This window comes from Haliotis cracherodii, unplaced genomic scaffold (assembly GCF_022045235.1).
Source record: "Haliotis cracherodii isolate W230 unplaced genomic scaffold, xgHalCrac1.p SCAF_7, whole genome shotgun sequence".
Classification (NCBI taxonomy): Eukaryota; Metazoa; Mollusca; class Gastropoda; order Lepetellida; family Haliotidae; genus Haliotis; species Haliotis cracherodii.
Window position 1 is genome coordinate 2,622,862 of NW_027266330.1, and position 24,947 is coordinate 2,647,808.

At 40.0% G+C, this 24,947-nt stretch overlaps 1 protein-coding gene across 1 annotated transcript in view; it reads right to left on the reverse strand.

Annotated features, from left to right (window-relative positions):
* The window catches only part of LOC139447274 (uncharacterized), a 28,734-nt gene extending 4,225 nt beyond the window's left edge, over positions 1-24,509 (reverse strand). The window contains exons 1-3 of the mRNA XM_071228567.1: positions 24,259-24,509; positions 22,922-23,314; positions 18,230-18,595 (exon numbers count right to left, since the gene is read on the reverse strand). Coding sequence (XP_071084668.1) covers positions 18,230-18,595; positions 22,922-23,314; positions 24,259-24,310 — 811 coding nt within the window. The 5' untranslated portion in view covers positions 24,311-24,509. The remainder of the gene's footprint in view (positions 1-18,229; positions 18,596-22,921; positions 23,315-24,258) is intronic.
* Positions 24,510-24,947: the final 438 nt, after the last annotated feature.

Genomic DNA, 24,947 nt, shown 5'->3' on the forward strand with positions numbered 1-24,947 from the left:
TCTGTGTACAGTATCTATAGATCTATATGAATTTCAATAACTCTTTGATTCACGAAAACAGAATCAACAAAACATTAGGTCTTAGTTGTAAAAAAATCAGTTGAATGGAAATTTCGAAAACAATTATTACTAGATCTAGATTAAACATAATACGCCTGAAAACTAATGGGTTGTGTATGGCTTGTGGAAATCTTTACGTGTGTGTAGCCCCGGTGTCAGTTCAAACTAATGGGTTGTGTGTGGCTTGTGGAAATCTTTACGTGTGTGTAGCCCCGGTGTCAGTTCCAACTAATGGGTTGTGTGTGGCTTGTGGAAATCTTTAAGTGTGTGTAGCCCCGGTGTCAGTTCAAACTAATGGGTTGTGTGTGGCTTGTGGACATCTTTACATGTGTGTAGCCCCGGTGTCAGTTCAAACTAATGGGTTGTGTGTGGCTTGTGGACATCTTTACATGTGTGTAGCACCGGTGTCAGTTCAAACTGATGAAGAGTTTGTCTTGTAGAAATAGCCTAGATCAGTCACAGTTCAGTGTGAAGCAAGCACCTGCTGCCTGACACCTACAATATTCATATCGTAGTCCATCAATCATGTTTTGTTTACAACACTATCTATGTTCCTAACGATTCTAAAAGTACAAAATACGGTGGTAAAAACACTTACCCAACAATTACGTCCTAAGACAAGCGACACATCTCATTACCAGCCATGAAACGCCTTGACTGGCGACACTACAGCCGGTAAGGTGCGCGCTATATGTATGACGTCACTGTGACGTGTCTTGTCAGGAGCACGACAGAGTTTGGCGCTCGACTTACTGGTCAACAGTACAACTGCTAGACAAATGAATCAGTCCCCAGGTATTAAATATCCACCCAGCCACGCCTCCTTCATTAATGTGGTACAACACGATTTACAATAATCATTATTAACATAACAATGCCAGGGTATGATGTTTTTTATGATGATGATGACGACCACGTCAACGTTATGATGATGATGATGATGCCTGAAAACACATAATTTTATGTCTACGAGATGTCATGCAATGATTCCAAAATAATCTGAAAAGGAACTAAAGTTTGTTTTTAGTCTTACTAAAAGAAGATATACATTATGATAAAACTACAGTTTGATGTGAGAGAAATTAATACAGGTGACATGTAGGCGATACGTTCGAATCACCAAACAAGTTGTCTTGTCATGCAGACACGATTGTTACAACAAACTCACAAATCATATACTCATAAAGATTACTTTACTTTATAGTAAACCGAGACAATCTCAATACAATTTATAAGATTTTGATTTGGCCCCAATTTGTATACGCATGTGAGTTTTAGGGTGTACAATAGATCAGAGTGATTGACTAGAAAGACTTCAGTTGGAAGCAGCTAGAAACATTAATTACTGGGCTACCAAAATACACATGCATCGCGAGCATCACTATATTTCAAAACTGGTTGGGAAGGTTTACAACAACTTAAAAGAAAACGAAAGCTCTTGTCTTTAATTAAGTTTGTTGTTGGTTTGTTGTTTAACGCCGCACTCAGCAATATTCTAGCTATATGACGGCGGAGAAAACCTACTGTGTTTTGAAATTTGATGTGGTCCCACTGTAGAATAGATACCTCGATATCATAATTTTGAATCGAGCGCTTTAGCGTGAGCGCTTTAAAGAGGTTCAACAACGCTTGAAAACGGCGCTCTTTTGCAACGCGTGATAACACAATCCGCAATCTTAGAATATTCTGAAAAGTGGTCACAGGTAGTTATATATGTAGCAATTATTACAAAAGTTGAAGATTAAAAAACACCATAGTTGTGAGTAGTTCATAATAAGTGTTCAAAACACATAGATCTAGTTTTTCAAAAGAAGTTGACAAATATAACTCCTAACTTAATCCAAAGAGAGATGTTTTAATTTCTATCAAACTGTTGCACACTGTTGAACACTGTTGACTGGTCGTCGTTTCTCGGAAATTTGTGCGAGAGGTCATTTCTTGGAAATCGAACATGCCATCATTTCTATTGTAGGGGTGACGGTTAATAGAAAAAGGTTTTAAAATGCTAAACGAATATATTTCTACAGCAAACTTTATGAATTAACATTCTAATATACATTTAACATGTCTAAGAGTTATTAGTTAGATAGCAATTACCCCCAGTAAACAATAATAACATCAAAGTAAATGCCTCTCTACCCCGAACTTGGATGTGGCAGAACTTGACCTAAATCACGGTCACTCACACCTCACAGCTGTCAATGGCTGACAATCATGTGTTTTACATTAACTAGATCTAGTTAAAAGAAGCAAGATGACAACCCCGATCTATGATGTGGATCAACATTTACCTGTAGATTTACTGGGATTGATCGAGCCTACTGGTACATCCATATGATCACTAATGGAACTGAGTATGACTGAGTAAGACCACGTCTTTCAAAGTATATCTATTTCTTCCACGTTTTTAATAGAAGTATATGTGTTATTTTAATGTTTGGCTAAATTTGTCAGCCATCGCCAACAACTGAAGGGATGATGTAAATCCGACTGGGGTCCATACAGGTAGCATAAGTACTGAAAGACCCCAGGGTCCCCAGCGCGGTGATCAACCTTCAGTTGGTGGCGATCTATAGCCTGTTTTTATAATGTGTTGTTAAATGATTATATTAGTTAGTTATCAATTTTACTTATTCTCAAACTAGTTTTACGAAAGTCTGTGATGTTCTAGTCATTATACTGCTCTTTGTCGGCAGAATTTGATACAGTTTAATATATATTGTTCATATCAAATTTTGTTTCGTCACGATATGGCTGAATTATTGCCGATGAGACGTTAAACTTTAACTCACTCACTCACTCATGAGTATGACTGAACAGCCGCTGTTTAGGCTGCAGACGAGCCGGATATTTTGAAACGAGGAATCTGCATGGTATGACGTGTCAATTTCAAGATTTCACGGATCCAAAGCCAAATAGTGACGGAACTTAGACATTTCTGGTCCAGAAATAGTAGGTCGTGTATGATTTTCATAATTGTGCGTGTTCTGAAATGAATTTCTTCAAGTTTGATAGGCTGTCACTTCAGTTGGGACATTGTTTTCGTGGACTTTCGAAGGGAGTGTTTTCCGATGCACTTTCAAATCCCCTCCTGCCAAATTCTAACGGTGGTGGTTGACGGAGATGGCAATGGATATCGATCAGAAAAAGGTTTGTAAACATCATGTTGTCATGAATAAAATGTCTTCAAACACATTTTATTATGTATATGTCACTTTCATTGTCGGTTGTTTCAATAATAATAAAATTATCTGTTCGTAGGTTTCAGAAAAAGTTACCAAAAAAATGAACAATTATTATTTTCTCAACAAAATTTATTAGATATCACTCTTTCACTTATTTTGAATGTGTGAATCTTTAATTTATTATACCTCCCCACCCTGAATTGAGAACCGTCCTAACGTGTCCCGGTTGTCACTGTACCTGCACTGCGCTCTCAGTTATGGCTGCCAAAGAAATTGTTAACAGTAACAGTGCTGTTAAAGAATTGCAGGAAACCAGAAGACAACCCAGTACTGTGCGTGTGATGCTGTTCAACATTAACATGTTGACTAACTATCCCTGCTGGTGTGATGTTTTTTCAAACAATTTTTATAATGTTATATTTTACTTTCATTGTCGGTTGTTTCAATGAGGAAATAGCTGAAATTGTTCCGATTCTGGTCACCATAGAACATTTCTCTAACAGTTTCATAAACATTTCATTTGTGTGCAAAAGATATGCCTTCGTTAAATCTTTTAATGTCATCATCGCAGCAGTCAGGGTTGCGGCCTAGAACGCCCCAAACATCCGATATCAAACTACCGTATTTCCTCTAGTTGACACTACGCCGTCTATTAATTTCGCGAGAGCCCTTGACTCGGCCAGTATTAGAAACCTGGCTGGTATTAGAGACCCAGCGTGTATTAGAGGAAATATAGATATGTTTTACAGTTCATATGGGGGTGATCGATCGGCAGCCATTTTCTGTGAATCGATATGTAGGCTATCTATGTATTCATACGCACGTTTTTTGTGAAAAGGCTTAATATATTTGAAAGGGGTTTCCGTAGCAAAAAGGAAACCCCTTTTTAACCAATCAGAATCAAGCATTCATCAATGTCATGGTAGAATATAAAATATTTCACAACATAGCCTGATCTTACTTAATAGTTTACAAAATTCAGGAGCTTAAAACATGCGCAATACACACACACTTAGAAATTCTGAAAATGCCCCAATTCTCCTCACGAGACTAAAACCTTCACATGAGTCTTTTCACCATCTGTCATCGAGCTGTGGAACGATGTACCTTTTACTGAAAGAACTTGTAATTCAACACAACATATAAAACACTTATAAATCAGAATAATCTTCCCAAGGCCCAGTCGTACTTCTCTTTTGGACACAAAACATAATATTGTACGTACTAAGCCAAGCCATAATGTTTACCGTTGGTCAGTTTAATTAGGATTGATGTGGGCTACGAATTAAAGACACAGCAGAATGTCTGCGTGGTAGTAAATGTGAAAATGCGTTCAATGTTTTCTTTGATTATGGCTTATTAAATGAAGAAATATAATTAGTATAGTTGCAAATACACCAACTTATACTCGTAAATACACCAACTTGTACTCGCAAATACACCAACTTATACTCGCAAATACACCAACTTATACTCGCAAATACACTAACTTATACTCGTAAATACACGAACTTATACTCGCAAATACACCAACTTATACTCGTAAATACATCAACTTATACTCGCAAATACACCAACTTATACTCGTAAATACACCAACTTATACTCGCAAATACACCAACTTATACTCGTAAATACACCAACTTATACTCGTAAATACACCAACTTATACTTGCAAATACACCAACTTATACTCGCAAATACACCAACTTATACTCGCAAATACACCAACTTATACTCGTAAATACACCAACTTATACTCGCAAATACACCAACTTATACTTGCCAATACACCAACTTATACTCGCAAATACACCAACTTATACTCGCAAATACACCAACTTATACTCGTAAATACACCAACTTATACTCGTAAATACACCAACTTATACTTGCAAATACACCAACTTATACTCGCAAATACACCAACTTATACTCGCAAATACACCAACTTATACTCGCAAATACACCAACTTATACTTGCAAATACACCAACTTATACTCGCAAATACACCAACTTATACTCGTAAATACACCAACTTATACTCGCAAATACACCAACTTATACTCGCAAATACACCAACTTATACTTGCAAATACACCAACTTATACTCGTAAATACACCAACTTATACTCGCAAATACACCAACTTATACTCGCAAATACACCAACTTATACTTGCAAATACACCAACTTATACTCGTAAATACACCAACTTATACTCGCAAATACACCAACTTATACTTGTAAATACACCAACTTATACTTGCAAATACACCAACTTATACTCGCAAATACACCAACTTACACTCAGCAAATACACCAACTTATACTCGCAAATACACCAACTGATCTCAATCTGATAGTTAAAGGAAATGGTGATCTACCAGAACAAGATAACATAAGCAGATTCAATGCTGTACTTGAGGATTGACTAAGTATGTTTCATTGAGGTATGAATCTTAAAACCAATGTGCAAACTTTTGTATGAACCGAACGAAATACACAGTCAATGCATATAATTAAATTCGACAACGAAGACATGTTTTGTCTACAATAGTTCAACAAGAACAGTTGTATATATCGAAGCAGACAAAAATGACGAGATTAATAAACATTCCATGTGTAGGAATACATACTGTGGCGTGACATGAATCAGGATTGTTTAATTTATGCACACAACTTGACACGCCTACAAGGTCAGTAGCCAATCAACGTGGAGTAGGAACAAAACAATGTTCATAGGACCTGTCAATCAAGGCAAGAAGCGAGAAGAACTACAATCGTCATTCTGTAACGACTGTGACAAACAATGCGTTATGGTCGAAGAGGGTTGTTTATACCTAAGACCGTCAGTTTTGTATTAAACGTAAGGCGACACGTTTTTTGTTTCTTGGTTTACGGATGCGCCGCTCTTTCAAAGTCCAAATGTTAAAAATAAATAAATGAAATTACCCTTTTTTTTATGTCCGCCGATCTTTTCGTCAAAAAGTTCAAACAAAAAAAGATTTCATTTCCTCGTCGAGCGTAAAGCAAAGGGAAGTCACTCTGATATTTCTCACTGGGATCCTTCTCTAATACCATCAAAGCTTGTCAACGCAAGGCGCAGTGGTGACCAGTTTAACTCTTTCAACACTGTTGGCCAGTCAAGAAGCCCCGACTCACACACCTCAGGGTTGACCGACCAAGTCACGTCAAAATAGTTTATAACTTTATTAACCTACTTGTCATATCATTCATTTTTAAATCTGTCGCATTTCACAATGTCTGAAATACGCATTCCATTTGATTTTATCATTGTTTATCTACAGATTAAAAATATATTCACTAGACACTATATTTCCCGCAATTCGACAACGGGTCCTCATCGAACATGTCAAACAGCAAAATAAAGACGTTTCAAGCAAATCTTTGAATATATTATACGAAGTAATAAAATCAACAAACATATATCTAAAAGTTGCCAAATTGACATCTAAGTTATTATTTCCATCTTTTCGTGCGATCGCATGTAATCGTAAGTCAAATGACATCTCGGCTTTCGTCGCCTCGAATTCTCGGCTCGGACAGGAAGTCTTTAATGCCAAAATATATGCATATGAAATCTTTGTCACAGCTCGTAACCTAGAACTTTGCATCCATAAAGTTCCATATTTAAATATGGATCGCGGTTTCTTGCTGAAACTTTTAGAATAACAAGATTTAACCCAAACCTTTCGCCAAAGTCTGAAAATTACCGTTGCTGTAATTTGCTTGGCTGCCTTAGGTCACGTGCTCAAATTTGACCAATCACGAACCTTGTAGCAGATTGTGTCGGTGAAACAATATAAGTTTTTTTTTTATGTATACTGGCAGCCTTCGACGTATGTGTTGTTCATACGAAGCTTTGAAAACGGAGGTGTTTCCTCATGTTAGTGAGCGGACAGCCACTATCATCGGGAAATGGGTGATGACAGATATTATTTGTAATTCTTTTTAAAATAATGTTTCCGACTACGTAAATCTTATATTTGCCGAAAATCGTTAAATTTTCGTTTCATTAGTCCTTAATCTGGACGTTATGAATGTTTTAGCTCACATTATTTTTATTGAAAACAAACTTTATTATGTAATACAAATAACGTTCATATTTATGAACAATATGATTAATTAGACCTTTCAAATAGTGTATGGTCAAACATGTAGTAGCAAAGATGTTTCACAAGCAGATAATTTCCTTGATAAATGTTGGCTTCATCTATCACACAAAACTGTCTGGGAACTTGGTGTCACAGCAGTAATCTTCTGATTGGCTGGTGTTGAAAGAGTTAAACGTCGCCCACTGCTGCCAAAATAGCAGCGTCTTTCATGCATTTCCACCCATGACAGGAATTTTGTTATATTGCCATTTGTGCACAAGCTGAGTGCCAGGCATATAATAAAATGTTTTTGAAAAATTGAGTTATTTTACTTTCGTTACTCCAGGATATTTTTTTTCATACCTACCTAACATTTTAGTACAAAATTCAAGTACAAAAATGTGAGAGGCTTTTTTTCCAAATTGGCGTACCTCACTTTTGAAATGAGTTTGAAATCCGTAAACCAAGAAATAAAATAAAATTCGCCTTAGTCGCCTCTCGCGACCGGCACAGGTTGATAGGCTATTGACCAATGCACTTAGTCGCCTCTCACGACCGGTACAGGTTGATAGGCTATTGACCGATGCACTTAGTCGCCTCTCACGACCGGTACAGGTTGATAGGCTATTGACCGATGCACTTAGTCGCCTCTCACGACCGGCACAGGTTGGTAGGCTGTTGACCAATGCACTTAGTCGCCTCTCGCGACCGGCACAGGTTGATAGGCTATTGACCAATGCACTTAGTCGCCTCTCACGACCGGCACAGGTTGATAGGCTATTGACCAATGCACTTAGTCGCCTCTCACGACCGGCACAGGTTGATAGGCTATTGACCAATGCACTTAGTCGCCTCTCACGACCGGTACAGGTTGATAGGCTATTGACTAATGCGCTTAGTCGCCTCTCACGACCGGTACAGGTTGATAGGCTGTTGACCAGTGCACTTAGTCGCCTCTCGCGACCGGCACAGGTTGATAGGCTGTTGACCAGTGCACTTAGTCGCCTCTCACGACCGGTACAGGTTGATAGGCTGTTGACCAATGCACTTAGTCGCCTCTCACGACCGCTACAGGATGATAGGCTGTTGACTAATGCACTTAGTCGCCTCTCGCGACCGGCACAGGTTGATAGGCTGTTGACCAATGCATGAAGTCGCCTCTCACGACCGGCACAGATAGGCTGTTGACCAATGCACTTAGTCGCCTCTCACGACCGGTACAGGTTGATAGGCTATTGACCAATGCACTTAGTTGCCTCTCACTGGTAAACAGTAGCAGAATATTATTATTCAAGGAAACAGACTGAAATATGGAAATATATTACAACACAAATTTTCGAAAACAAACAGCCCGTTGAAGTAAAAAGTATTAAGTTTCTCAACTCATGTACGAAGTAGTTTAAATACTCGTGAAGACATCCCTTAAGGTTCGAGACTCGGGTTTGTTGCCAGAACCCATACTGCCGAATCGTTTTCTTCAACATGCCGTCGGTTGTCTGCCATCTTACCTGTCGTAAACCCCTAAAGGGTCATTCACACGGCACAACTAGTTGGTACACCTGGGAGTATGCGATTAGTTACACGAACTGAAGTTGTATACTATTCGGCATTCACATGGGGCGAGTTGCATAAGCTCGGAGCTCGAATCCCTCGAGGTCTCTGACTCAAGGCTTGGAAGCGTCATTCATTACATTACCGCTAGAACCCTGGTTACCGAGTTAATTGTCAGACACACATTTGTATGAGTGAGTGAGTGAGTGAGTGAGTATGGTTTTACGCCGCTTTTAGCAAAATTCCAGCAATATCACGGCGGGGGACACCAGAAATGGGCTTCACACATTGTACCCATGTCGGGAATCGAACCCTCATTTGTATGAGTACTGATGAATGAATGGTGTACGTCTCAGACTCTGGTTGACTTTGCAATTTAACGGAGTTGTACAGTGTTGAATTGTCTACCCGGTGGTGTAAAAATGAAGACTGTTTTGAAAATCAGGAAGTTCTAAATGACCAGTAAATGTTGTCTGTTTTGCAAACGAAGAAAACTCTAAAATGTAGCCATTTTTATCGTACATAGATAAAGTACCGTGCAACGACAGGTTTGATTGGACTGCTTTATGCACACTGAGAGCGAACAATATACTGCCTTATATCTGAACAACATTACAACACGTACATTACAACTGTGTGGTTACGTAGAACGTGACACATTCAATACCAAAACTTACCTGTTGAATGTAGCAGTAACATATTTTCCACTATGACGTCAAAACACGGCGATGGGGGCACGGGTGGCCCAGTCGTCTAAGGCGCCGCGATTCGCTGTGCAGAGTTGCGTCCCTTGGGCACGCCAGAAACCTATGATTGTGGGTTGGGATCCCGGTTCGCCCCGATTATATTTCTAGGTTTGTCAGCACCATACTCGTGCTCGTGGGTTTCACCGAAGTGGTAAACGTCTGAGACCTGCAATACTTCGGACTTTCCTCCCACATTAAGCTGACACACCGTGATATAAATGGAATACTGTTAAAAGCGGCGATTAACTCACTCACTCACTCACCCAAACCACGGCGAAGAGGTCAACACACATGCACACAGAAAAAGGGGCATAACTCCGCCAAGCTTAACATTTATAGTTGAATATATAAAAGTGCTAGTGAGAAAAAACCCGAGCTTCGGATTTTTTATTTTCAACCAAAACCGACGGGGAGTGTTTTAACCGTCATATCAGCCGTCTAAATACAAGAAATACGAAGTAAAAACAAACGTAGGGAGACCTGACAGGGAAACAATAGCGTAGCGGTAAAAAACGAATTCGAGGACAGCGAGAGAAAAAAAGAACACGAGCAGCATGTTGACAACTGAACACCCTTTCATCACCGACCCCGAGTTTACATTTCTAACCAAAGGCGAGGGACAGTGGTTCATCTGTCTTAAATGTCGAAACGAAAATCTGCCAGAACATTTGTCAACAATTTTATGTATCCAACACACATTCCATGAACCTTAGGAAACGACCGTAAAATATATCTTGCTGGCATACTTGAGGAAGAGATTCTGTGGATTATCAGCGACTCTGTCGCCGCGTGGTTCACTCCCTTGGTTACAGAGACGAAGGTTGCAGGTCCGATCCCTGTGACTGTGACCGCACAACTGTAATGTCTGCTATATGGATTGGATTAAAATGCAAACTACATATCTAGGACAGATATGCTCTCCATTGAATACCACGTGGAGAGAGCGGCCTTTTGTATAATGTTCCTGGATTGAGGGACGAATGATGGAAAGTACCTGGCGTATTCTGTACAATCTACTTCCGTAGCCTGGGGACTAGGTTCTCCTGAGAAAACAAGAACCTCTAATGATAATAGAATGACGACACTTGATATTTAAAGAGATCACGCAATACAATCCATTATTTCTTTGTTCAGGTGTTACCAAACTGTTCCAACACAACTATAGATATTGACACCCAGGGTTTTACATCGACTGTTTGTCATCCAAGGGTCCCGACCTGTCTCAATTTTGGTCGTAAATTAGCGCTGAGACGTGGTCACGTGGTTGAGAGCAGCTGACCTGATCATTAGCAACCTGACTGCAGCCTACCCAATCATCAGCAACATGACATCAGCTGACCCAATCATCAGCAACATGACAGAAGCCGATCCGATCATAAGCAACATGACAGCGGCTGACCCCATCATCAGCAACATGACAGCAGCTGACCCGATCATCAGCAACCGGACAACAGCTGACAATATCATCAGGAACGTGACAACAGTCGACCCGATCATCAGCAGCAGGACAGCAGCCGACCCGATAATCAGCAACATGACAGAAGCTGACCCAATCATCAGCCACATGATAGCATCGGACCGGATCATCAGTAACCTGATAAGAGCTGACCCGATCATCAGCAACATCACAACAGCTGACCCGATCATCGGTTATCTGATAGCAGCCTACCCGATCATCAGCAACATGACAGCAGCCGATCCGATCATGAGCAACATAACAGCAGATGACCCGATGATCAGCAACATGACAGCATCAGACCGGATCATCAACAACATGACAACAGCTGATCAAATCATCAGCAACAAGACAGTAGCTGACCCGATCATCAGCAACATGACAGTAGCTGACCCAATCATCAGCAACATGACAGCATCCGACCCGATCATCAGCAACATGACTGTAGTCGAATTGATCATCAGCAACATGACAGCGGCTGACCCGATCATCGGTTATCTGATAGCAGCCTACCCGATCATCAGCAACATGACAGCAGCCGATCCGATCATGAGCAACATGACAGCATCCGACCCAATCAGCAGTAACATGACAGTAGCCGACCCGATCATGAGCAACATAACAACAGCTGACCCGATCATCAGCATTATGCCAGCAGCCTACCCAATCATCAGCAACATGACAGCAGCTGACCCAATCATCAGCAACATGACAGAAGCCGATCCGATCATAAGCAACATGACAGCGGCTGACCCCATCATCAGCAACATGACAACATCGGACCGGATCATCAGTAACCTGATAAGAGCCGACCCGATCATCAGCAACATGACAGCAGCTGACCCGATCATCAGCAACCGGACAACAGCTGACAATATCATCAGGAACATGACAACAGTCGACCCGATCATCAGCAGCAGGACAGCAGCCGACCCGATCATCAGCAACATGGCAGAAGCTGACCCAATCATCAGCCACATGATAGCATCGGACCGGATCATCAGTAACCTGATAGCAGCCTACCCGATCATCAGCAACATGACAGCAGCCGATCCGATCATGAGCAACATAACAGCAGATGACCCGATGATCAGCAACATGACAGCATCAGACCGGATCATCAACAACATGACAACAGCTGATCAAATAATCAGCAACAAGACAGTAGCTGACCCGATCATCAGCAACATGACAGTAGCTGACCCGATCATCAGCAACATGACAGCATCCGACCCGATCATCAGCAACATGACTGTAGTCGAATTGATCATCAGCAACATGACAGCGGCTGACCCGATCATCAGCAACATGACAGCATCCGACCCAATCAGCAGTAACATGACAGTAGCCGACCAGATCATCAGCAACATAACAACAGCTGACCCGGTCATCAGCATTATGCCAGCATCCGACCCGATCATCAGCAACATGACAGTTGCCGAATTGATCATCAGCAACATGATAGGCTGACCCGATTATTAGCAACATGACAGCAGCCTACCTGATTATCAGGAACATGGCAGCAGCTGACCCGATCATCAGCAACATGACAGCAGCCTACCCGATCATCAGCAACATGACAGCTTCCGACCCGATCCTCAGCAACATGACAGCAGCCGAATCGATGATCAGGAACATGACAGCAGCTGGCCCGATCATCAGCAACATGACAGCAGCTGACCCGATCATCAGCAACATGACAGCATCGGACCGGATCATCAGTAACCTGATAAGAGCTGACCCAATCATCAGCAACATGACAGCAGCCTTCCCGATCATCAGGAACATGAGAGCAGCCGAATCGATCTTCAGCAACTGAAAGCAGCTGACCCGATCATTAGCAACATGAGAGCAGTCTACCCGATCATCAGCAACATGACAGCAGCTGACCCGATGATCAGCAACATGAAACGCAGCTGACCCAATCACGAGCAACATGATAGCAGGTGACCCGATCATCAGCAACATGACAGCAGCTGACCCGATCATCGGTAATCTGATAGCAGCCTACCCGATCATCAGCAATATGACAGTAGCCGATCCGATCATGAGCAACATAACAGCAGCTGACCCGATCATCATCAACATGACAGCATCAGACCGGATCATCAGTAACCTCGTAAGAGCTGACCCGATCATCATCAACCTGACAACAGCTGACCCTATCATCAGCAACATGACAACAGCCGACCCGATCATCACCAACATGACATTACCCGACCCGATAATCAGCAACATGACAGCAGCTGACCCAATTATCAGCAACATGAAAATAGCCGACACGATAATCAGCAACATGACATCAGCTGACCCAATGATCAGCAACATGACAGTAGCCGACCAGATAATCAGCAACATGTCAGCGGCTGAACCGATCATCAGCAACAATACAGTAGCCGATGCGATCATCAGCAACATGACAGCAGCTGACCCGATCATCAGCAACATGACAGCATCGGACCGGATCATCAGTAACCTGATAAGAGCTGACCCGATCATCAGCACCATGACAGCAGCTGACCCGATCATCAGCAACATGACAGCATCCGACCCGATCATCAGCAACATGACTGTAGCCGAATCGATCATCAGCAACATGACAGCGGCTGACCCGATCATCAACAACATGACGGCAGCCTTCCCTTTCATTTGCATCATGGCTGCAGCCTACCCGATCATCAGCAACATGACAGCAGGCCAGCCTACCCGATCATCAGCAACATGACAGCAGCCTATCCTATCATTTGCTATAGTAGCCGAATCGATCATCAGCAACATGACAGCAGCCAATCCTATCATTTGCTATAGTAGCCGAATCGATCATCAGCAACATGACAGCAGCCCAGCCTACCCGATCATCTCGGCGGGTTATGACATTTCTATTTTTAGTGAAGGTGTTTCTTAAAATGTCGTTAATGACTTATTTAGCAAAATAATAATGTCAAATTGTTAGCAGCCTATTATATAAGCCTGTTCAGGGACGGATCCAAGTATTTTGGAAGGGGTGGGGGTGGGAGGGGTGCACCAAGCACCCCCAACCCCAAACACAACTTCTGCAAAATATATTTCTCTGCTGATATCAGTTTAGAACGTTCTCAAAACAACGGAGTTCAACTGGTTGTTGATGGTTGTATACTAAACCAAAAATGCACATACGATGAGCATATTCATTAAAATTAATCAAGATAGATCAACAAGTTTGCCAGTAAACCTTTAACCAATGTATTTGAGCAAACGGTCCTGTCAGTGGCCCATTAGGGCATAGTCCATGAGGAGTAGGCTATGCAAAATATAAAAGATTTGAAACTTATATATTTGTGAAATAATGACAGAATGTTTAGTACTTCCAAATGGGGCATATGGTTACAACACGGTTTAAACATACAAAGTATTAACAAACAGAATAGTTTTAGGTCACTTTAAAACATAATTGTTTAATAATTGATGCCTTCTATAACATTAGTAAGATATTTCCAGGTAAAATGCATTGAGAATAGAGCTCCTCTAGGACTTGGCCTTTTATGTGAAAGACTGTCAATGGGTTACGTACATTGTTGAGATTCAGATGCTACAAATAATATGCTTGATATGTGTAACCTATTTATACATAGAAAATGTGTTTCCAACCCTAAACAGTAATACTCTTTATTCGTCTGTTATGGATATCTGACCCGTGAAGATCTGGGGAAGACTAGGTCTTTAACAACCCTTACTTCCCGTAAAGGGCGACTATGCTTGTCGTAAGAGGCGACTAACGGGATCGGGTGTTCAGGCTCGCTGACTTGGTTGATGCATGTCATTGTATTGATTTGCGTGGATCGATGCCAATGATGTCAATCACTGGATTGTCTGGTTCAGACTTGATAATTTACAGACCGCCGTCATATAGCTGGAATATTGCGGAGTGTGGCGTTAAACAAACAAACAAACAAACAAATGTTATGGATATCTACGTTATTGTGCGCATATTGTACCTCTTATACTGCTTTAAACATGCATCCATCAGAAACTACGACCTAAAGAGTGCATAAGAGACTCGTTTCAAATTAGGAACTAGGAAAAAGCCATTGCTTTACACAATCGGGTGCATCCACAGTTAAAAGGCACTAAACTGCATGCGTGATTTTAATCAGTAGTGACAGTGAGACTACTGGGAGAAAATGTGCGTACAGCTGATTGCTATTTCCTGCTAAGTATACAAGAACACTGCATACGATAATCTCTGCATATAAAACTAGATCATACCTAATTTGCCAGATACCCCAGCTGTTAGACAGTGGACTCGAAAAGGCTTGTCAAAACAAATGAGATTCCACTGATGTGGTAATGTACTAGTCCTAATAAACTTAATACCCTGCATAATTTAGACCAAATACAAAAAGACGTTTGAAGTTAATGGGTTAAATAATTGATCGACTCGGTTATAATAGGATCTGATCATATGTTGTTTAATTTTACTTTTTTATTTTACGAAATTTTATATTTTTCTCAAAGTACATGTTTTCATTAAATTGTGCATATATTGACAGATATATCTGAATTTGTCATAAACATGGCAGTTAACATCGCAGAGATGTGCGCCCAAGGTACACATTCAACATCACCTCCACAGCAAGAACAGGGTAAGGTGATTCTACCATAAGTGGCAATATTGACACATGCTGTTATCACAAGTAATACTCAGCAGCATAAAAAAAATACTCAGCGGCAAAGTTTGCATGATATAAATTTATAAATAAATTGTGTAAAAAACCCATCTAATGTCATCTTAATCAGTTAGAAATAGTCTTAGAATGTGTTCTGCTGTAGGCTTGTTATTTTAAAGTTTGCTAATATAGATTGATTTTATACTCACTACCAACGACACTCCAAGGTTGATACCTAACAAATTTTATACTGTACACCTTTCGAAAGTGCATTGTCTTATAAAATAAAATAAGAATGTGTTTTACAACAATGAACAATGAACTAATAACATTCATAAAGAGAAGCAGAATCACCATGAAAGAAATGAGTTAAAAAATATACCCTAATGGTGTTGGTGTAGTGTTGGAAGACTGAAGTGAAGTGAAATGTTTTTAGTTCATAAAAAAACTCAAGAGAATAGCATGTTTTCGTCAGTGGCAACATTTTGCCATTTTCTGTAGAACGACCCCAATGTGAGATTATGTGGTCACTGGAGATGCCTCATCAATACATGCACAGAAACAGATTTGACCGGTAATAGGTTCCAAAGTGCAAATTGATTGTTGTAATAATACATTATAGCTTGTTGAATGTTTATTTGGCTATTAAAGCCTTTTAAACACGATGCAAACCTTTTCGTGTATTATAGATCTTAAAATTCTCTTGAAGTGTCTTACAAATGGGGGGCGGTGGGGTAGCCTAGTGGTTAAAGCGTTCGCTCGTCACGCCGAAGACCCGGGTTCAAATCCCGACATGGGTACAATGTGTGAAGCCCATTTCTGGTGTCCCCCGCCGTGATATTGCTGGAATATTGCTAAAAGCGGCGTAAAACCATACTCACTCACTCACTCTTACAAATGGCGTAGGACCGGGGCTAATCAATTTTACTGCTAGGGTAAAAAGCATTGGATAGTTGGAGAATACCACCGAGTCATTTGTGATATTAAAGTATCTGACAAATAGGGTAAGACCTAAAACTTGGCATAGAATAACAGTAAATACAATTGAAAAGGTAAATCATCATGTCTAGTGATGTGTTATAGCAACGTCCATATTTTCATAGACCAAGTGTGTTATCTCCTGCTAGTTCACCTGAAGCGGTACGATGTTGCGTTTGACTGCTCACAATACATGGAATAGCATTGTTTACGAACCTTGAACCCAAGGATGACGTGTGCGTATAATAATCAGGAGTTCATTCAAGAACTGCTCCCCTTCCAGACGTCTTAAAATCATCTACACTTTGATAACATTCTGTCAGGACATCAACTGTCATCACCTACTGATCGCCACTTTGATTTGTAGCCCTTGGAAACCCCACAATATTTAGCTTTCTGTTTTAAGCCTCGAGAGTACACCCTGTGATTTGATTGGTCATCATTTTCCATTTCTTTCTTTCGGGAAATATTGTGCATGTTAACTAGTTAGGTGAGTGAGTGAGTTGGAATTAACACCACTTTTAACAATATTCCAGTTACATCACGGCGTGTCAGCTTAATGTCGGAGGAAAGCCCGAACTGATGCAGGTCTAAGACGTTTAACACTTCGGTGAAACCCACGAGCACGGGTATGGGGCTGACAAACCTAGAAATATAATCGGGGCGAACCGGGATTCGAACCCACAATCATAGGTTTTTGGCGTGCCCAAGGGACGCAACTCTGCACAGCGAATCGCGACGCCTTAGACGACTGGGCCACCCGTGCCCCGTAAACTAGTTAGGGATTGATTGGTTCACATGCATATTGCGATCTGTAGCGTTAGTTAGTTTGTTTGTTTGTTTAGCGCCGCACTCAGCAATATTCCGGCTATATGACGGTGGTCTGTAAATTATCGAGTCTGGACCAGACAGTCCAGTGATTGACATCATGAGAATCGATCCAGGCAATTGGGATACAATGACAAGCATCAACCAAGTCAACGTCTCAGTAATAGGGTTTTGATAAAAGTTATGGTATTCGTTATGACTATTGTTTTGATGTAAAGAATAATATTCAATAGAATTATCACAGTTGTGTAAAATTCTACTGTTCCGCCCTTTACTTACATTCAAAATGTATACAATAACGAGAAATGCATTATTTATTATTTTTGTTTTACTTCAACATTTGTGCATCCTATAATTTAAGCTTCTTCATGGATTCTTTTCTTATTGGTTGTGCAGTTGCTATACCGATCGGAGGGGTGCAGTGCAAAGTTTGAATGCGATAAGTGGATTTTCTGAGAAAATATTGCCCATTTCAAGTTTTGAATTTAGAAGTATGTTTGAGTCAAAGTCGGGGGTATTTGATAGATCACATTTTGTCCTGTTATTTACATATTACAATGTAAAGACATTTATGTAGGAGAAAGCCTTGTCACTGTGTCACTTGTACCTAATCCATTTGTTTTTTCGCTATAAATATGTTAAAAGCAAAATTAGAAGTTACCTCTTTTCTTTTCTTTGATTTCTTTATAACCGAACGCGACCTTGATGGCGTGGACACGGGGATCCGTTTCTTGAATACATTTTAGGATGGTGTCCTTGACCTTGACGTGATCCCTCATCATCTCCAGAGCAGCCTCCTGGGACTCATGCCTATATTCAAATATGAGGCTTCCTCGTCGCACACGTTTCAGTATACAACGGTATTTATCTTGGAACAAAATCTTTAACCTGGTAAACAATGATGATGTCAGGTCGATGTCAGTTGCATCATGATCAAATGTGCAAGTCCAATCTGTTTCTGCTACGTATCCGTCACATTTATCAGGCGCCGAATACAGTACCGACCCAGCTTTGATGCTCCCTTCATCTACAAAGAGAAACATAAAAAATATCATTCAGTTCCTAAAGCATTCACTGCAACTTAAAAGGACATTGACATTGACATCGACATCGACATTTTCTATCCCAAAGCTGAGGAGTTTTTTTTCCGGTATTTACTCTTAATTATTATATTTCATTTCGATGATGATATTTTGTTTGTAAATCGTCAAAACATATCACATCAGAATCATTTTGGGAAGTATAGTTTGTTGAAGATAATATTCTTTGTTTTACAGCTTTTTTTTGCAGCGCTCCGTTTCACAAAACGATCTAAGCGCTAAGATGATTGTAATTCTCATACTCTAACATAGGCTTACGATTTTCATAAGGTTGCTTTGAAGAATAGGGCCTTGGTCCAACCCACTCTATTTGCAAGTTAATATAAGACTTTGACCGCTAGGTTTCTTAAAACTGGTGCTTAAGATTAGTTTCTGGTTTGGATGATAATAGCAACGAAGACGAGAGCTGGCTCACCCACCAGACTGACCAGCAATTCATTAAAACACGTGTTGTTGCGTCACGACCTGCAATCACATAACCAAAACCGCTCCCCTCCTAATAAACTTCTCCAATTACTCTCAACTACAATTTCTTATTTGGCCTTCCGTTTGGTGAATTCCGTGATTTCAGAAGTTCAGAAGCTCAATTACCTGACTGGTAATTACCTTCTTCTGATAGTTTTGATGCTATTCTAGAACGCAGCAGCAATAGTGAAATGTTGGTACCATGAAGTGGATATGTTGCTGTTGTAGAGCAGGGATTATGATAGATGTTATCTTTTGAGAATGTTGGTTGGTATACCACACCTTCGTCTTCATAAACACCACAAACTGTGCTATATCTGTTCAAATACACCACATTTTGAAATGTGTCAACAAGATCAAATGTTCTTGTTTAATACCAAGTAAGTGGTGTCTTTGTGTTGATGAACTGGAGCACCAAGATTTCACACTTTGAAGACAGACACTTTGAGATACAGTAAACTATGTTTAAATAAACACGCTTATAACGTACTATAACGTACGTATTAGTGGTCCTTTTGAGTTCGTTATAACTGTAGTTTACCGTAGTTTTTTTCATACCTGGTCCTACAAATTTCATGCTGACTAGAGCTTTCAAAGAGGCAGGTACATACTGTTTATGGCAGTCAGAAGGAAATGTTCTTCTGAAAGCTTGTTTCAACCTTAAATCACGTCTGTGGATAAGTGTTGCTCGTTAAGTTAGCCTTAATGATTCAGAATAAAAAGGCATGTTTCAGTTCTGGTCCAATACTTTTATCACATTCCAAGTTCAGTTACCGAATTTTACCAAGTTCATACAGTCCAATATATTCCCCAGATCTGCCTAAAGGAAAACAGATCTTGCTTCAAATGAATGAATTTTAGTACCAAAAGCTTATACATTCAGTAAAGCATTACTTGGAATTTTTTTTGAAGCCATATTTGATTGAAATGATTGCAATGAGCAAATGATACTGATATTGTGGACAAACATTTGACATTTTTTGAACATTAAGTCATTTTGGCGGCCATCTTGGATTTTCTTCGCCACCAGTGGGCGCTGCATATTAGATTTGAATTATATACAACATTGACTCAATTAATTTTATATTAATGACTAAAATTGACAAAATAATGATGATGTATTGAATATAACTTGACGTCATAAGAGATTTTAACCATTTTGGCGGCCATCTTGGATTTTCTACCACCAGGTGGCGCTGCTGAGGTGGATCCATATCCAGAAATGTTTGGAATGTTTCAATGTATAAGTGTGCCAAGTTTGGTGCTTTTAACCCAAAGTGCACAATTATGACTAAAATCCAGCCTTAACCGCCCCACTAATAGTACTCTCACTTTGCAAGGTGATACTCATGTTGGCAGCATTACTTTTTACTCACATTTTGCTATGTTTCCCAGACCAGTTCCCTCAGAAAACCATATTAGTACGTTAAATAATAAAAATAATTCCTTATAAATATTTAAATTACTAATATAATGTCATGCTTATAAGATTGCCAGATCCACTTGATCCTACGAAGACAGCATTTAACAGAAGTGCACACTGAATTGTCTCAGAATCCGTTTGTGCTGGCAGTACTAGTACTTGTGATGGTGGTGCTGCGCTAGTGACACACACCTATTTGTTAATTGCTGCTGATGAACGTTCTGCATGAACATGTCGTACCAGGTCGTAAGGCAAGACATACTGCTCGGAAAATTTGGGATCAAATGTACATGTTGACACATCGGTTGAATATAAACTGAACTACATTTTGTAGATTTGACTCTAGAATCCGACTATCAAATTTTGCTGGACAACCCATCCACTTGCCAAAAGTTCATTAATGCCAGCTTGTCTGCTCTTCAATATTTTCAATTCAAGCCACATGATATCCTTGTCTTTATAAGCTCTACTCATTTGATTTCCACTGAATTAGTCTTGCACAGGTTGGGCAGACAAATTTTGATCAGCTGATAGACAGCTAGACCATCACGGCACCATGCCAGATCTTAACACAACTAGATAATGATATGTATGTGCTTGTATGTGAACCATCTGTCCATATTGGTTTGCAGGGTACGAATCACCCTCTCAGCATGAGAAGCTTTGGTTTTATTCTTTGACACATGATAAGTGATACCCTTACTTCATAAATGTGATTTCAAGATCTCATTATCAAATGTTCTGCCTTTGGCAGTATCAGTTTTGGCAAGTATCAGTATCAGTACCTTGACAACCACTCCATGTTATACTTCATGGTGAATACATTGATAGCTGCACGGAGGTTCTTGACACAGTCTTTGTCCAAAAACAATATTTGTTACGTCTGCCAAATCCACATCCCGACGCGCAATTCAGCATGCAGCCTCGTCTTTGTTCCACTAAAACTTATACCCGAAATGCTTTTGACGCGAAGTGCCATCTTGTGAAGCAGCCACTTCCTGGAGTGAAGTAACTCCTTTTTGACACTGGGATATTGTGTTGTAGGATCAGGAAAGGGTGTTTACAATTTAAGTAATCAGTGTTCCAACCCGCCAGCTGGCATGCTGGTAGCATAACAGTACTGATAACACTTTATCAAACATGTTTTATTCAGGGTCCACTACGCTATAGCATACCTGTGATTATTATTTGTCTGTGAAAACCTAAATTAACACACGTCGAGTATCACTTGCCAAATATAAACAGACACAACTGTTCACACAGATGACTGACAGGAACCTTTCTCCCCTCCAGCCATTGGTAATCTAGAAAATATTTAGGTCTATGGAGTAGAGATTATGGTAATGTAACAAAAACTGGATTCTCCCAACTATATCTTAGGGGCAGCAATAGTCCCGTTCAGAACAATATTAGAATTTCCCAATTATAGCACCATGCCTCGTAATATTAATATTTGTACAGCGACGTTAACCACACCGCGACTCTCATTGACCAATCAGAACATTCTAACCGGATAAGTAATGTCCAACGTCAAAATCGTCGTAATCTTCAGTGGATCATTGTTAGAACGGTAAAAAAACCATATGCATCGCTATTATATATACGGAATATGAAGCTTAATATTATGATTTGACCCGTGAAGATTCCGGGGTAGAATAGGTCTTCAGCAACCCATGCTTGCTATAAAAGGTGAATATGCTGGTCGTAAAAGGTGACTAAAGGGATCGGGTGGTCAGGCTCGCTGACTTGGTTGATACATGTCATCGATCCCAAATGCGTGGATCGATGCTAAGGATATCAATCACTGGATTGTCTGGTGCTGACTCGATTATTTAGGGACGGCCGTCACATAGCTGGAATATTGCTGAGTGCGGCGTTAAGCAACAAACCAAACCAAAAAAAATAAAATTATAATTTAAGCAAATCGCCACCCTGCTTCAAAGATTACATGTACCATGTCTTACTGACATACAGTAAATACTTCTTGACTTTACTTCTGACATGACTTGATCATGTGTCAAAAGTACTTTTAAGAAGTATCAAAACATATAGTTGTTTGCTGTTTGGATGAGGGTATTCAACTTCCTCTTGCTGGATAAAAATCTGTTTTTGAATAAGTATTCATCCTTACAATTTAATTTAGAATTGTATTCTGTGATGTGTTCCTGTGTAAGCTGTGTGCTTTGTTATAATGCGTTAGCGGACCAATTGAAGACAAGTGGATTAGGTGTTTCTATACTATCACTTATTACATGTTATTGTTTTAATAGTTTGTAGCCATGTAGATAAAATACATTTGATTATTTTTGAAACAATGATAGAATTGATCTTTGCACCTGTTATATCGCAATGTTACATATAGTACCTGTTCTCGTGTTGTCCTGCTCTGTTGATCCATTCTGATCTCCACCCGTGACCCTCAACTTAATGTTTTCCACCTTTGCATCAATGTCTTGAGTGAATTGTAAAAATGTTGCCTGAACGTCTGTGAACCTAGCGGCCATCTGAATCGCATGGTCAAGGGTGTCATGTCGAAATGCAAACATCAGGCGCCGATTTCTGTTTAGCGTACTTGTAAGAGTGACATCAAGGCAGTCATAAAATGACTGATGTAACTTTCTTATCCTGTACATTTCTTTGTGAATTTGGAGGTCAAGTGTTGGAGGTACTACGTCACAGTACCATTTTGTGGTGTGAGTCCACGTGGGGTTGTCTTCATTTTTTATTTCAAATTCCACTTCATCTGTATCCAGGGTAACTGTGGGACAAGAGTAAATGTTGTATGAATGAATAACAATCTACATGACGCCTGTCGTTTTGGTTGATGGTAGTAACGTGTGAATAAGTAGAACATGAACGAATAACTAACCATAACTAACTAAATGCTGATCTTATATATAAGTATACATTTTTGTCGAAGTGAGTTCATACATTCCATATTCGTGTTATAACAAAGATACATTTTCACTTAATAGCTCTAAGTATACTCATCTTATAAACTCTTAAAAGTAGGGGATCATGAAATATAAATGTTAATACCAAAAAATAGAACAAAGATATGAGTGGATGACAGACATCCTGTGCATGAACGTTAATGTCTGTAAACAGAACAACAAAGCCCATTCGAAGCGCTACGTTATGTTAGCTTTCTTAATGATTCTGCTTTTCATACAGTTGTGATTTATTCATTGTTTGTTTGTATGTCAATGAACTCGTGATGCTGCGTCGGCAACACGCGGAGCATTCAAGGCTATTGGAATGCTTGAAACTGGCAGAAGGCAGGATGCAGTGGTCATTACGTTCACTGTTTCACAGTCTGTGATTAGCATAAAATCACAAAACAGGTAGGACTATGTGTGTTCATGAATTCACGCCAGTCGATGTAAATAAGTATTTCCTGTACATGGTATTGATAGGAAAACACGAAATCTGACGCATGATAAACTGGCATATTCTTTCTTATCCTATACTGTGTCCTTTAGACGTGCAAACATTCGCCGATCGTTAGTTTCGTTCGAACTTCTAGAGGTACAAGTCGATGACCTGCATCACTTTTGATTTCACTATGTTCACTGTCACTTTAAAATCATTGAATAGTTGTTCAAAGCAGCATTTAGCTGTTGTATGTCTCACACACTCACCTATCTATATGCATTTCTTGCTACTACACGCCAGGGCAAATTCAAACATCACCAAACTTACCCTCAAATATGATTTTGGAATTGGGTTGTGAGCAACTTGCTGATTCAGCCATCCCTTTCTCTGTTGCTTCCTTCTGGACGCAAGTACCTCAGATCATAGAATTACACAAAACGCCGCTGATGTCCACGCCGAAATTGTCACAAATAAGAACGGGGAATTTAACGCCCTTCAAATAGGGTACAAATGAAGCCAGCACAAGATTACTTCATGTGATCACTGTGTCGATATAGTCAAATTGCAACCGCACCCAAGTGAGTCTGCAACACAACTGGTCCTTTTGTGTAGGAACTGAGGCCAGGTGGTGGCGTGTTTGTCGTTGACAACTACTGCTATGTACCGACAGCAAAGATAGCCTGGTGTGGTCTGTAGTTTGTATGCAACAACGGGACTGGTACATTGCCAAACTTGTTCATGAATGTCTCTTGTATTGAAATAAGAATGAGATAAATAAGAGCTTATCGTAGTTCATATGTTCTCATACTTTTAAAATTTAAGCAAGATCCCGAAACATTAGAGTATATATCAAAATAGTAGAAACTGTATCATGAATATATGATTATGATATGTTATGAGATATGAGACCTATCCAATCTTCAGTTCAAAAGCAAAACAATGGTACATTCATAGTGAGCATGCTGTTTTTTTCAGGTTTATAGGCACCTTGCCAGATGTGTTCATGGTGTAGGTTA